The sequence below is a fragment of the Phoca vitulina genome, unplaced genomic scaffold, assembly GCF_004348235.1.
Source record: "Phoca vitulina isolate PV1807 unplaced genomic scaffold, GSC_HSeal_1.0 scaffold38, whole genome shotgun sequence".
Classification (NCBI taxonomy): domain Eukaryota; kingdom Metazoa; phylum Chordata; class Mammalia; order Carnivora; family Phocidae; genus Phoca; species Phoca vitulina.
In genome coordinates this window covers 16,023,394-16,039,210 of record NW_022589741.1, presented here as the reverse complement: position 1 = coordinate 16,039,210, position 15,817 = coordinate 16,023,394, and the positions used below count along the sequence as shown (strand labels likewise).

The window sequence follows — 15,817 nt, the reverse complement described above, 5'->3', positions numbered from 1 at the left end:
GCGGCGCGGCGGCGGCGACCACTCGGAGCGCGGGGGCCGGCTCGCCGGGTTCTGGGGCCCTCGCGGGAGCGCGCGCGGCGGGCGGAGGAGGCCGCCGGCGGTGGGGGCCGCGCGACGATCGCAGGCGCGCGCACGGGTTCCGGTTCCGGTTCTGTCTTCCCGGCCCCGGCCGCGTCCAGCGCGAGCTCGCTCTTCCCCTCCCCCGCCGACTTTTTTTGGCCTCCTCCCCTCTGACTTCGGGAAGCCGCCTCACCCGGGATCCCTCCGCGGCGCGCGGGGCCGCCCCGCCGCCCTCGCCGCCCGGCCGCGTCGTCGCCCCCGCGCCTCCCCGCGCGCCACGGCCGCGCGGACGCCTCCGCCGGAGTCCTGTTTGGGGGAGCGAAAAAGTAGTTCTGCGAGGCGGAGGGAGGTGGGAACCGACCCGCCCCGGGAGGCCCACCCACCCACCCACCAACCCAGCGTCGCCCCCGAGGGCCCCGCGAGCGCCGGAGAGCTGTACTTTGGAGCCTGGCTTGTACTAACTCGGCTTTCCCCGGAGACCGCCGAAGAACACTCCCCCGGTCCCGAGGCGTCCGGGATGAGAGGCTCTTTGGGAATTACCCGCCCCCTTGCCCTGGAAACGTTTATTCCTTAATGGAATGTACTTGTTCTTATTTTCTGATAACACGTAAAGACCGCTTGTGACTGATGGAAGCGAAGAACTCAGGTCCAGGTACCTGGACACCGTCCCTCTCTAACGCAGCAAACCCCAGCAAAGAGAGGCTTTGGCCTTGGACGCTCACCTGGGGCACCTGCTGGCTTCATCCCAGGGCAGGGGCCGCCACGCACAAATCCTGGCTGCCAGGGGAGTTAGAGGACGGAGGTGTGTAGGGCTGGGGGGAAAGAGAGTTTGGGAATCGGAGCCAGGATTTCTTGGTATAATATTGCTTTGGGGCTGCTTCTGCCTTGGCAAAATGAAATGTATGATTTGCCAAATGGAGAAAGCATGGTGCTTTCCACAGCGACTTCACAAGCTTGCTGTGGAGAGAAATGGGAGCAGCAAATAAAGTATTTATCCAGTAGAAAGCATTGCAGTTCTCTCTGAAGAGTTCTCATATATTTTTTTTTTTTTTTCCTACCGGGTACATTTAGATATCCATCTAGTTTTATGGTTGCATAATTCCATAGTGTAGCAATTTAAGTACCACATACAATATAGTTCAGTTCTGCCTGCCAATGTCTAAAGTGGCTGTCCCTTTACCTGTTTTCAGACTTAATGGGTTTAAACCTGTATTGGTGGGTGAGGGTCCTCAGCCTTTTTGTGGAAATCAAGTGGTAAAGCAAATTTAATAAACAGTGGATGTGGAGAGGGGAAACAATTACCTCTTAACAATGCTGTTTCTAAAAGTCAACCTGCAACAGTTCATGAAAAGATCATTATCCCTGAATAGATGCATGAGCTAAGGCTGACGTTAGAACGGGGTAAAAAAAGGAAAAGATAAACAGAGGCCAAAGATGACTCTTTATTGCTTTCTTTTTTTTTTTTTTTTTTAAGTTCAGGGCACAGCCAGCTAATTTTGTAATGTTTATTTTGGGAAAGAATAGCAGCAGATTAACGTTCCAAGCCACTTTCCTAATGATCAGACCAGGATACATCGCCACCTGCTGGTGTACCCTAGCATAATTCTACCCTGAGAACTCTTGTTATTAAATTGCGTATTTTTTGCATATTAACTGGAAAGAGATCCGTCCAGCTATATAAAATGACCAAAGTGCAAACTTTATCCCCAAACATATATCTTCCTTAAACATACTAAATATCTTTTTGCCAGATTCTAATAATTTACAGGGTAGGTATGAAATTAATTGGACCCAATGACTCATCAAATCATGCCTTTTTTTAAATGAGTTCTCCTCTTCCCTTCAAGAATGCCTCACTTACTTGAGCTTCAGGAATAAAACAAACTGGGAAAGTTTCCTAATTCACCTTCTCTTCCTTGCATACAAAACCTCTTGGCAGGCTGCTTTCAAGATCTTTCCAAACTTAAACAGACCCAAAGTTCTAGCTGTGAGCAAAGAAGGCATTTGCTGTGGGAAACTTCAGAAGATGGTAAGCAAAGGATTTAATTAAGCCAGTGGTTATTCATTCCAGAACTGTTTTTTTCAATGATGAAAATCTCTATGTTCACCCACAAAGCTCTAATGGTAAAAACATCCCTGAAAGCCTCTTTAGAGCTGTTGGTAGCTCTAGACTGTTCTAAAGGCTCTATCTATAGAATGCCTTCAGAAGAGTCACACCAGTCTAGGTAGAGCACAGTGCCCACGGTCATTAGTCCCTTACCTAAAAAAATGACACTGGTGACACAATCCATGGCACATGCTCTTTGAGGTTCCCCCCTCCCAGGAGGGGGGCAGGGTGGTTATTCTAAACCACATCCTCATCCGTTCTTTCAACGTTTATTGAGCACCTACTATGTGTCTAACACTGTTCTAGGCATTCTAAACAGTTCTGAAGAGACCTGTGGGCCCTTGTCCTCATGGAGCCCATTCAACATCATCATTTTCAAGGCAATGCCCAGGGGTGCCTGTCAGTCGGTTGAGAGTCCAACTGTTGGTTTTGGGCTCAGGTCATGATCTCAGGGTTGTGGGATTGAGCCCCACGTTGTTGGGCTCTGTGCTCAGCAGGGTATCTGCTTGAGATTCTCTCTCTCTCTCTGCCCCTACCCCACCCAATATAATAAATAAATAAAAATTCAAGGCAACTGCCCAAATGGGTGGCAAAATAAAGAAATTTAGTTCCTCCTCTCTCTTTGGCAATCTTTTTCCTGTATGTAGATTGTTGCCCCCAAAAGTAAACAGTTATTAGGAATGGTTGATGGTAAGAGCAGATGAGGTGTTTCACAGATAAGTATAAATATGGGTCAACATTTCTACAAGCCAAAAGACTTTTTTTTTTTTACTTCTTGGCAAAACCACAATAAAGATATAAAGGCAGACTCTGGGTTGATAAAAAGTTGTTTATTTTTATAAAATTTAGTACAAATCTCATTGAAGTATAAATCTTAAGCAATGTTTGCAATTATTACATAGTAATCCAAAGGCAAATGAATAAAATACTTCATTTTGTCTGACCATACCACATGTTAATTATTAGCCCTTCGTTTACCTGTGATGTAGAAACATAGCATCTTAACTGCTGACTCACCTTAATGTCCCATTTTTCTCTCAGGGAGGTTCCTTCATAGTTATTAGTTAAGACATCAAGAAAAGCGGAAATGAACAATTTTTCTTCTCTTATTATTTAGGTCATTCAAAACCCAAAAGAAACCTATGTACATTCCCATGAGAGTACCCCTAAAACAGCAAGGTCTGCAATCCCTTCACTTCTGAGGAGTAAAAAGGAAAAAAAAAAAAATTGGTACCAGATTAAGCCTATTCATTTGTCTGGTATGAAACAGGTTGCACCGTGCCAAAATTCAAGAGCCAGCTTTTTCTTTTTTTAAGCTCCTGCGCCAAGCCACTCTTTTTTACTAGGCTTTTGCTAAAATCAGCATTCCCCAGCATCCAACTTTGACCACAGTTTTGTTGGAAAGAAGCTCACCAGCATTCTGGGGATCCCGATCACAGAAGAAAAGAGAAGGAGACGCTACTGTCAGATTATTTCCATGTGCAGCAAAACTCGTTAACCAGATGACAGTCATTCTGAAAGACCCGCTGTTCACATGCCTTGAAAGCTGCTTTTGCCAGAGCAACAATGACTTCATGCGGTTCCAACGCTCCATCATGCCTGGCCAGTGACATCCATTTTCAAGACCACTCATTAGGTTAGTATTACCAGTGACCACAGAATGGGTGGAGACTTCCTATCAACCTAGGCTTAGCCTTCAGTGGCCCCACACGTTTGCTCACTAACTGAGATCAATCCCCAGTGGTCTCAATAACATAATACATAATCAAATAAATAAATAAACAGCAAATAAATAAATAATACTTATTTTTTTCCATAAAAGTCCTACATTAAAGACACCCCTTAATAAAATGCCACAGTGTCGCTGTGAAATACACAACAGGGTATTTCATTCATTCACCACAGGGTTTAAACCGAGACAAAGAGTACACAAGTGACCTGCCCAATTGATCTGGCAAGTGAGCAGCCAAATTAGTTAAAAGAACCCAGGAAGTCTTGATTCCTAACCTCTCGTTCTAAGCTTACATTCTCGCTTTCCCTGGGTGAGATTAGAGACTATTGCACTAAGAAATATTTTGTTCCCTTCCAAGACTGCCCTTGTCATAATACTTCATCCATAGAGAGGGGCATCTTTTTCAGAGAAAAGAAAAGGTAGTTAAGAGGGCTAAAGGGAATGTATATGAAATTAAAAAAAAAAAAAAAATTAGCCTCACCACCCTGCGGCCAATACACTTGTCTTTGGTTCTGGTTTGCAGTACGTATAGCAGAGCTGAAACTTGAACTGCCATCTCAAGCACAGTGGAATCCACATGGTAAATCCCTATGGAATTCACTCACAGCCTCTCATGCCTGGGAGATTAATGCACAAAAGCCCTGAGAATTGGCATAGTTTTCCCGGTAGGGCAGAACCCGTACAACAGGACTTGGTAAATCTGCCCACACCTCATTCATCTCTCACCCAAAGCCCTAGCTCTCTGGTTTTTGTGCAGAAAAGAGTTAACAGGGCAGGCCTGAACTCCTGTCCTTGGGAAGGCCAACTTGCAAGGTTGGCCCTTAGCTGGCGTCTGGGAACTTAGATTTCGGGAACGCTCCCTCCACTAACTGCTGAGAATGGCTCACCATGCCTCCGCTGTTTGTGCAAACAATATGCTTCATGCTGAACACCTACTTTCCTGCTGGGAGTCAGGAATTTTGCTCCGTGCCAGGCAATGGCTGCCTACATGACCAGCCCCCAAGAAAAAACTTGGGCACTGAGCAGCTAATGAGCTTCCTCGTTGGCCATTTTACACATCTGGCCACAAATTGTTGTTAGGGCAATGAAGCACATCCTGGGTGATCCCACTGGGAGAGGACTCTGGAAGCTTGGGCCTGGTTTCCCTTCGACTCTGCCCCTGGCACCTTTTCCCTTTGCTGCCCTCTTTGTACCCCTTCACTGTAATTGATCACAGCTAGGAGCTTGACTACATTCTGAGTCATGTGAATCCCCCAAGCAAAGCACCAAAACTGGGGGGGGGTGGGTCTTGGGGACCCTCAACAGTTGGTATAGGGAGGCCTCAAGAAGTGACCCATTACCAAGGCCAGTTTCACCCCATCCTCCTCTCAGCTCTTTCCCTTTGTGTGAGCACATCCGGTTCCCTGATCCGATGCTCAGAATGTCAGACGTTCATCTTCCTGAAAGTCCCTCCCTTTATAGTAAATGGGGTGACTTTATTTAAACTGCTACATGGAAAGCGGGAATAAGGGTTTGTTCAAGGAGTCAATTCTCGAAGGGATTCTCAAGTTCCTCCCTGAGCTGTCTAGCCATCAGGCATCCCAGAGACAAGAGGATCCAGGGACACCAGGAACTAACAGGAATGCAGCATTGCTCACCTCACGGCGCTGACGTACTCACAACTACCACCGAGTAGTCTCGCTTTTCTACAACCGCGCCATGGTAGACGTTAGTGTTTTAATACTGGTACGGGCTCCACTCGAAGACTGACCAAACTGACTGATAAGGTGTAGCCCTTTTGTGAAACCTCAGTTCGTTGTAAGCCTGATCCTGTAACAGCCGTGTCTCCAACCTGGGTCCCGTGGCTGGCTGAACCCAATCCCCCGTCTGGAGAAAGCCTTGGCTAGTGCGTTTTGAGATGGCCATTGTGCTTCTGCTGCCGCTCCTCACTCAACCTGCTCCTCCAGGCGTGGTACTTCTTGATGCTCTTCCTCCACGCGAAGCGCCAGATGCTAAACATGAAACACCAAGACACGGCGTACATCGCTACTCCCCCAACCTTCACAAACCACTTGGGCTTCGGGGAGACCATTTCACAGAAAAGGAGGCGAGCTCCTACACCAATCCTCACTCCAGTAAACAGGGCCACAAAGAGGAAGTCCACCACATCTCCAGTGAAACTGTGGTAGTGGCCTGTCTCACGGAGAAACCAGCGCATCTGAAGCAAGGGGTTGGTGATCTCGCTTCCGAAGAGGACCGCGTTGACCTCTGCGCCGGACTCCCCGAGCACCAGGGCCATGATGATGCCCAGGATACTCAGTGTGTGGTGAGCCAGCATGAGGGGCCCCTCAGACTGGAAGTAGATGCACCAGCCCAAGTCGAAGATGAAGTAGCCCAAGGTGAGACACAGAACGTGCACCTGGAGAGGAGTATTGGGTGAGCCTGAAATAAACCAAGACAGAAGCAAACTGAGTGGCTGGGAATTGAGCTACCCTGCACCGGGACACTGGGGTCCAATGTTTCCCAAGCTTTCTTGAACCACCGAGAGCAAAACAAAGGCAGGCACATGCATCTGAGTGATGACCAAGAAAGACTAAAATCTAAAACCTTGATCTTTATCAAACCCAATAATGTCACAGGCCTGGGAAATTCTGTTTTGATGAATCAGATCTCAATGAATGATCTGAGCACCAGCCATAATCTCAGTGTCCTCTCTATGGAGCAGCATAAAACTGAGCTGCTTTGTCCTTTCAATTAAAATCTTACAGCTTCTTGGGGCGCCTGGGTGGCTCAGTCGTTAGGCATCTGCCTTCAGCTCAGGTCATGATCCCAGGGTCCTGGGATCGAGCCCCACATCGGGCTCCCTGCTCAGTGGGGAGCCTGCTTCTCCCTCTCCCACTCCCCCTGCTTGTGTCCCCTCTCTCGCTGTGTCTCTCTGTCAAATAAATAAATAAAATAAAATAAAAAAATAATAAAATAAAATCCTACAGCTTCTTTCTTTCTCTTTTTTATTTTTTAAAATTTTATTTATTTATTTATTTGACCAGTTTTAAAGGTCTGTTTCCAAGCTCTTTTAGTTATTCTGCCCTGGATGTTGGATTAATTTCTTAGCTTAATGGGTTAGATTGTCTGGACGCTGGTGGCCCTACCCTTCTTGAAAGTGGACCTTGGAAAGAACCCCAGAAGTTAGTGTATTCCCAGCCCAAGAAAATCAAGTGCGAGGACATGACATGTTCAAATCTATTTAAGACCTTCATATAAGACATACAGCTTAATAGCTGCTTTCATATCAGTTGGAATAGTTTTGGGAAAACCTCAGAAGCTAAATATAGGAATTTAAGGAAATTAAAAAAAACAAAAACAAAAACTAAGGAATTAAAAAAAAATCATATCCTAGGGGACTTCTGGCCTGAATTGTTACCCCCCAAATTCTTATGTCGAAGCCCTAACCCCCAATTCCTCAGAATGTGACTGTATTTGGAGAGAAGGCCTTTAAAGAGGTAATTCAGATAAAATGAGGTTGTTAGGATGGGCCCTTATCCAATATGGCTGGTGTCCTTATAAAACTTAGGAGATCAGGACACAGACACACACAAAGGGGAGACCATGTGAGGACATGGCGAGAAGGAAGCCACCTGCAAGCAAAAGAGAAAAGCCTTAGAAGAAACCTAACCAGCCAACAACTTGATCTGGGACTTCTAGCCTGAAGAACTGTGAAGACGTAAGTTTCTGTTGTTCACGCTTCCCAGTCTGTGGCATTGTGTTACGGCAGCTCCAGCAAACTAATTCAAGGGGATACAACCTTTTTTATTCTAAGGAGGTAATACTTGTACATCTAGTAGTTTAAAAAAATCAATATAAGTGCTGCAAATAATGTGACATCAGTTAAATAAATGATAGTATATGCATACAACACAATATTACATCACAAATTAAGAAGGATAAAAGAAATCTATGTACATAGATGTCCTCTGAATATACAATCAAGTGAAAATTGCAGGTTATCAAAAAGTATGTATAATACAGGCCATCTGCGTCTGTTTGGAGGGGGTGGCAGATGTTGATATTGGCTTTATGTTTTGTATATTTCGGTGGATTACAATGTAACACGCACTTAAAATTTGTTTTAAAAGTAGAGAGTTATGAAAAGCAGAAGTAGGGACATATACAGTATAAGAGGTAAAAATGAAGACGCCCAATACAAATTACAATGGTAATTATTCTTCAACATTCTCCAATATTGTACAAATTCTGTGAAAATGTCCCTTCCTTCCAAGACTACGCCCCAATTATGATCCCCTTAGGGAAAATCCTCTAATGTCTCCCACCTACCTGGATGGGTAAAAGGCCAGGGGCCATCAATGAAGCCAATATAAGCCGAGAGGCCTATAGAGAGGATTCCATGGGTGAATGTAACCAGCCGGCAGCTCCACTCATAGCTTCGGTGCTTATTCAGGTGGCAGAAAGAAATGTAGAGTGAGAGCCAGCCCCCCAGGCTGCACAGCACCTGCGGACACAGAGCTAATGCCATCCTATGATGAAAAGACCAAAACCAGAAAAACAAAGGATGCACCCTAAGAAAACAGCATTGGGTCAATTTGCATATAATCTTCATTCCTACTCTAGGATAGTACAAAAATACCGCCTTCACTGAAACACTTCTTCCTTTCGACACAGCCAAGAATCTTCCATTAAAGCGTGGCTGTAATTCTGATTCCATGTTCCTTAGAGAGAACTGATAAAAGCTCTAAACCGAAAACCAGGAACTGCATTCTGAGTTGGTAGATTGCCTGATATAACGTGTTGTTACGATGAGTAAATGTCAACAATAACCTGCCAGTGGTGACTGAGCTTGAATACAACACATGTATTAGATAATGTGTTCACACTTCAAAAATCCCAATAAGAAGCTCTCTCAAAAAAAACAGTACCACCACCTGTGGTTTCTACAAGAGGTCATATGACTCATAGCAGTTTTGTGTGGTTTGAAGCTAATACTAAATTCAACTGAAGTTTGGATTTGGGTCACAGGTTTATCAATTAAAATCAAAACTTGAGGTAAACCTGAATAGGGAACTAAAAGGAGTCTAGGTATTTCGGAAGGAAAAAGAAAATCCTAGTTCTGAAATCCAACTCAAAGACTGATCAAGGGGGAAGCAGAAGGTATAAGTGGGAAATTTTTGTTGAGATATAAAAAATATCCTTAAGGCAGTTATTCAGTTAAACATCAAACAAAGTCAGAAAGCTACGCTTTGAAATTTTTACTGATGACAAATATATCAAGCCAAGAATGACTGTAACTGAATCAATTTGGCCATACAGGACTAAAATCTTAAAGTAACCAAGATGTTATTAATACTCGTTAGCTCCTCTATTGAAAGTACAAATAAAAAGGTCGAAAACATTGCAGATATGTGTCTCATCTCAGCAGGAATTTTCTGCATGGCTACACTTATTGCTTAACCCTATTCTGACAAGTGAAATACTATCCATGGACCAACACAAAGCACTCCCGAGAATGCTATCCAGAGAGAGCTTGATGAAGGTCAAGTTCTGTAAAGCGTTCATCTGAAATCAGGTTTCTATTCAAGAAAACAGTAGGCGTCAATCACAGTCCTGAGTTCCAATTCTGTCTGTGCCCCTAACTAGGCATAAAAGTGTGGGCGAATCACTTTCACCTCTTGAGCCTCCGTTAAAAAAATGGGGGGAAGAGAGAAGAAAAGAGGATTGAAAACTCTAATCTGGCCCAGTTCTGACAAGGAGTTCTGAGATAAATTTTGTAAAACATCTAGGCCAATTTTCAGAGCAAGGGCCAGAAATACAAAGTACCCAGAGTGAAAAGAACCGTCCTCGCTTATTTCCTTCTAAATGCCAGGGTCACCGGCCAGTAATACGGATCAGCTCATTTGGATCTGCTGATTAGTATTTTTAGAGTCCTCTTCCCTGAATCCTAATTCCCTGGCAGAACAGAGGAAACAGTCTATTTACAAACACTTAAATAAAAGAATAGACATTTGTAAGGGGCAGATACAAGTCTGTGACCTTGGGAAAGTCACTCCATCTCTGGATTTCGGTTTTGTTTTTGTTTTCTTTTTTTAACTCTTGGGTAAAAGAACGGAAGGGTATTGGGGTGGCCGCTCCAGCTCGGAATTCCAAAGCTCCGGTCCTCGCTCCTCCCGTTCCAGGGCCAGATTCGGGAGGAGGAGCGCTGGGCGGGCCCACCTGGCTGGCGACCGCGGAGCAGGCGTGGCTGGGGCGAGCGGCAACCCGGGCGCCCCGCAGGCACGGCGAACGCCTCTCCCTCCGACGCGCCCACGGACCGCGGGCCACGCCCGGCTCGCGAGCACCTGCGCCGCGCCGCTGTGCGGACCTCCCGCCGCCCGCCCGAGCCCGGCGTGGCAAGGCCTCCCGCGCCCGCAGGCAGGAGGAGAACACCGCCCCCCGCCCCCAGCCCCTCCTCGGCGGCCAGGCGGGGCCATGTGCCCGCCTCCTTCCCCACCAGCGCGCCGGGCGGACCGGGCCGCCCTGGTCCCCAGCCCAGCCCGGCGGCCGCAGTCCGCAGTTCGCGCCGCGCTGTTACCTGGCCGAGCGCCCCGGGAAGCCTCGGGCGCCTCGGCCCCAGAGCTCAGAGCGAGGATCCCCGGAGCAGGAAGCGGCGGAGAGAGGGAGAGAGGACGATGCTCTGACGGCGGCGGAAGAGGAGCCCGGGGTCTGGGGGCACCTTGTGGCTGGGAGGACGGAGCGCAGAACCCGAGCTGGACGATGGAACCGGAGGGTGCTCCTCCAGCGCTCCGGGCTGGGGGGGGGGGGGGGGATAGCGGGGTGTGACCTAGTGGTCACGTGAGACCCGCAGGCTGCTGCCCTTGTTTGCGTGTTTGTTGTTTGTTTGTTTGAATAATCACCCATCCCGTCCCCCGTCCCCCCCCAGGTTGGGACAGCCCATCCGGTAACTGAGGGTTCGCACCCCTACTAGGCACTGTGGGAGATACAAGATCTCATCGCTGCTCTCACGCTTGAGTCTCAGTTGTGAAACAAGCACACAAATCACTAATTTGCCAGGAAAGTGCTTAGGCTTGGGAATTAGTAGTCCTTTTCGTGACAGCCCTGCCACCAACTTGGCGGTAGAATATAAGGCTTAAAAATAAACCCGGATTGGTTACTGACTCTGTGTCTTTGGGCAAGTTACTTAACTTCTCTGTGCCTCCATTTTTCTCAAACACAGAACGGGGATAGTAATAATAGGCATCTTATAAGGCCATTGTGAGAATTTTACACGCTTTACCTATGTAAACTGCTTAGAACAATGGCGGGCCCCAGGAAGTCACTATATAAATGTTAATTATTGTGGTCGGTGACACTTCCGGTAAATCCTTTCTCCTCTTTGAGATCTATTTTAATACCGCGGAAAGTCAGTTGGAAGAGATGACCAAACAAGTATGGAGGCTCAAATGGGGTAAAGAGGGTATGTGGATTGGTTTATTAGGATGGGCAACAATGGGATGCTGAGGGGCCCAGACAGTCTTAAAAAGAGAAGTCGTTAAGTAGAGGTGTGAGCATTTACACCATGGCTGGGGAGTAGTGAATAATCTAGTTTTGACATTTATCTTGCCAATCTCTCGTGAGTAAGGATCAAACTGTTTTCATCTTTGTCTAATACCTGATAGGAGGCAGATGTGCTAGATGTTCACTGGTTGGATGGATGGGAAATGAGCCTGGAAAAGTGTCTTGGAAGCATATTGGGGCTCCTAAACCTTGTTAATCTTCTATACCATTTAGGAAATGTCTTCCAAATACCCTTGTAGGCTGTATCTTGAAAAGTATGATTTAGTAGGCTTAGTGTGGGGCCTAGGAATATGTATCTTTTAAAACTTAACCCACAGGTCATTCAGATATTAGTCATGTTTAAGAACCATTGCTGTCAGAGGATGTTAAATGACCCTGTTGCCAGCCTGAGATGCTAGACTGAGGTATCTTATTATGTGGGTAACAGGAAGCCTATGATGTTATTGGGCAAGGGGATAATGTTACCATGTTCTCCAAGCCCTTGTTACTCAAAGTGTGGTCCATAGCCCAGCAAAATCCACAGCTCCCGGCGTTTGGTAGAAACACAGAATCTCAGAATTCCAATGTGTAACCGAAGTTGAGAATCACTGCTATGCACCCAACTGAAGTCATTATAAGATGAATTGGAGAAGACAGCCTGCTTCAAGTGGGTTGGAACAGACCAGATAAGAGGTAATGAGAGCCTGAAGAAAGAGAACGGGGAAGGATCCATTTCACTAAATGGATACTATGCAAATCTCAACTTTCCCCATTTGCTTATAATTGTTGTAGTATTTTTTTCTTCTTCTGGTATCTGAATTTGGAACTACTTTCTTGCTGCCACCATTTTCCAGGGAAGAACAGAGTACTAAAAGGCTTCAGGGGTCTAAAGGCTGGATGGATAAGGGAAAGTTCTTTCTATTGGAGCCTTTAATGGGCCTTTATCCTAGGGTGATTAATAGTCCAGGTTCAAGCTTCATTACCTTGGATTAAATTTACTAATTTACATATGTTTGGCCATAACCCTTGTTCTACCAAATCAGATACTAGTCAACAATGGCATCCCCCCAAGAAGTAAAGGAGAGCAGGGAACAGGAAGCTCTCCACCAATTTATTAGAATAATAATGACAATAATTGTGATCATAATCACAATAATAATAGACAACACTTATTGTACCAGGCTTTGTTCCAAGCACTTTATGTATATTATTAACATTTAATTCTCACAGGTCTATGAAATGGGTACTATTGTTATCCCCATTTTATAGGTGAGAAACTAAGGCACAGAGCAGTCAAGGAACTTGCTCAAGGTGACATGATTAGTAGGAGGCAGATTTGAGTATGAACCCAAGCAGTATAGCTCTGGAGGTCATGCTCTCAACCACCAAGATATGCTGCCTGAACTTGACTAGAATCCCCTACAGATGTGTACTGTATTATTAGGTATTCACAGCTCCTAGCCTCAGTGAAGGGCACTAGAAGTTGTTCAGAGGTAAAAAAGGAATTTAATTTTCAAAAATCTTAATTGCCTATTATGTACTAGGGACAGTGTTGGGTTTTTTTTTTAAGATTTTATTTATTAATTAGCACAAGCAGGTGAAAGGACAAAGGAAGAGGGAGAAGCAAATTCCCAGCCGAGCAGGGAGCCTGACATGGGGCTCGATCCATGACCCTGAGATCATGACCTGAGCCTAAGGCAGACGCTTAACTGACTGAGCCACCCAGGCGCCATAGTATTAGGCACAGTGTTAATCATGGGGATATAGAGAAAAAGAGCCTCCACTATAAGGAGCTTCCCACAGTCTAGAAGGAGAAGCAGAAGAATCAGCAAATGCAGTACGTAAGATACAGCAGGTGCATGCAGAGTGCACAGGGAGGAGGGGCACTGAGCCTAAAACCTGGGGGCTCAGGGCAGAATTCCTAACTTCAGTCCTGGAACTAAGTTCATTCTCTGAGTTTCACCAAAAGCCCTTAGTATTAGAAGCCCACAGCTGGGCCCACCAGTCTTGAGTCAACTAAAAACTGAAGTATGAAAATTTGAAAAGTAGCAGGAGCAATTCTTCTCTTTCTTTCTGCCTGGGCAATGACTGGTTTTTGCCCATAGATTCTCTTGTGCCTAGTTTTTAGCTGCTTTTTAGCTGCTGAGGAAGCTAACCAAGCTTTGGTTAAACTTCACTGGAATTTTATAGAATCATGCATACATGGAAAGTGAATCAGTGCCCGCTTCCAGGTTTGACTCTGTTAAACAGTTGTCCAAGACAATGGATAATGGAAGCTACTGGAGGCTGAGCAGTGAGGCTACAATTCTGCATTTCTTTCATAAAAACCGTGGTCAAATAGCCCAGAAATTGACCCTCATACAGAGTCAACTGATCTTTGACAAAGGAGCTAAAGCAATACAATGAAGAAAAGATGGTGTCTGCAACACATGCTGCTGGAACAACCAACATCCACATGCAAAAAAAAAAAAAAAATGCATCTAGACCCAGACCTTATACCTTGTGAACCTTGAGTTCACAAAAATGAACTCAAAATGGATCATAGACCTAAATGTAAAATGCAAAATTATAACATTTCAGGAAGAGAACGCCTAGATGGAGAAAACCTAGATGACCCTGGGTATGGTGATGCCTTTTTAGATACAACAAAGACACAACCCATGACGGAAATAATGGGTAAGCTGGACTTCATTAAAATTAAAAATATCTGCTCTGCCAAAGACAAATATCAAGAGAATTAGAGGACAAGCCATGGACTGGAAGAAAATGTTTGCAAAAGACACATCTGATAAAGGACTGTTACCCAGAATAGACAAAGTACTCTTAACATGCAACAATAAGAAAATAAATAACCTGATTAAAAAGTGGGCCAATGACCTGAACAGATACCACACCAAAGAAGACATATGGATGGCAAATAAGCACATGAAAAGATGCTCCACATCATATGTCATCAGGAAAATGCAAATGAAAACAACTGAGCTACTACTACACACTTATTAGAATGACCAAGATCCAGAACGCTTGGCAACACCAGATGCTGGCAAGGATGTGGAGCAAGAGAAACTCTCATACACTGGTGGGAATGCAAAATGGTGCAGCCACATTCTGTTGGGAGACAGTTTGGAGGTTTCTTACAAAACAAAATATACTCTTACCGTATGATCAAGCAATTATGCTCCTCGGTATTTACCCAAAGGAACTGAAAACTTCTGTCCACATCAAAACCCCACACACAGATGTTTATGGCAGCTTTCGTCATAACTGCCAAAACTTGGAAGCAACCAAGATGTCCTTTGGTAGATGAATGGATAAACTATGGTGTATTCAGACAATAGAATATTATTTATTCAGTGCTAAAAGGAAATGAGCTATCAAGCCATGAAGACATGGAGGAATTTTAAATGCACATTGCTAAGTGAAAGAAGCCAATCTGGAAAGGCTATGTACTATGATTTCAACTATAGGACATTCTGGAAAATGCAAAGCTATTAGAGATGGTAAAAAATCAGTGTTTGCAGGGTGTAGGGGGGAGCTAGATGAACAGGTGGAGCACAGAGGATTAAGGCAGTGAAAATACCCTGCATATTACAGTGATAAGTATATGTCATTATATTTTTATCCAAACCTGCATCACGTGCAACGCCAGGAGTGAGCTCTAAGATGAACTGTGAACTTTGTGTGATTATTGTGTGTCAATGTAGGCTCTTCCTTGGTTTAAAAAAAAAAAGTACTTTCTGGTGAGTGATGTTGATGATGGGGGAGGCTATGCACGTGAGGAGGCAGGGCTGTATGGGAAATCTCTGTACCTTCCTCTCAATTTTGGTGTAAATCTAAAACTGCTCTAAAAAAATAAAGTTTTTTTAAAAAGATGAAATGAATGAAAACCAGCATGTGGTTCGTGCCCATCCAGGGATGCCAAAAAAAAAAAAAAAAGAGAGAAAAGAAAAGAAAACCAGCATTGTGAACAGTGTAACTACCCATGGGCTCCTGGGTCACAGAGTTGTCCCTTTATATATTTAAATGAGTCCCAAAGCCTCCTCTTGATGTCTCTTTGCTGCATACCTAGCCCCTTCCAACTGGATCTTTTCTTGAGACAGTAACCACTACCAGTAGGCTTTCTTCTCCAGCTTCGTGACATGAAATATTTGTCTGAATATAAGGCCCATGCAAACATTAGAAATAGGTAAGTCTTAATTTCTTACATATAGATTTCCCACTTGGATATTGTTTACAACAAATGTTTCGTCCCAATTTCAGTTTTTCCCCATGAGCCATTACATTTTTGAAGGGCCTCCCTTTCCCACAGGTCAGTGTTTCCTTCAGGAATGGTAGCTATTTAAATTTTTATTAACCTAAGAAAAACCACCGGGAGAGCTTCCTTGTCCCTCAAGCTC

The 15,817-nt window shown here is 44.9% G+C and overlaps 1 protein-coding gene across 4 annotated transcripts; it reads right to left on the bottom strand.

Moving 5' to 3' along the window:
• Positions 1 to 2,983: 2,983 nt before the first annotated feature.
• On the bottom strand, positions 2,984 to 10,658 carry TLCD5 (TLC domain containing 5). Of its 4 annotated transcripts, none has more exons than XM_032428103.1 (3): positions 10,459 to 10,658; positions 8,211 to 8,399; positions 2,984 to 6,320 (listed from the first exon to the last, which is right to left on the bottom strand). In XM_032428103.1, exon 3 carries the CDS (start codon positions 6,214 to 6,216, stop codon positions 5,782 to 5,784), a length of 435 nt encoding a protein of 144 aa, XP_032283994.1. In that variant the 5' UTR covers positions 6,217 to 6,320; positions 8,211 to 8,399; positions 10,459 to 10,658; the 3' UTR covers positions 2,984 to 5,781. The 4 variants fall into 4 exon arrangements, with proteins under 4 accessions (XP_032283994.1, XP_032283992.1, XP_032283995.1 ...); XM_032428101.1 differs by having other exon boundaries at positions 8,211 to 8,410; positions 10,459 to 10,531; XM_032428104.1 differs by lacking the exon at positions 8,211 to 8,399.
• Between the last annotated feature and the right edge of the window lie 5,159 nt (positions 10,659 to 15,817).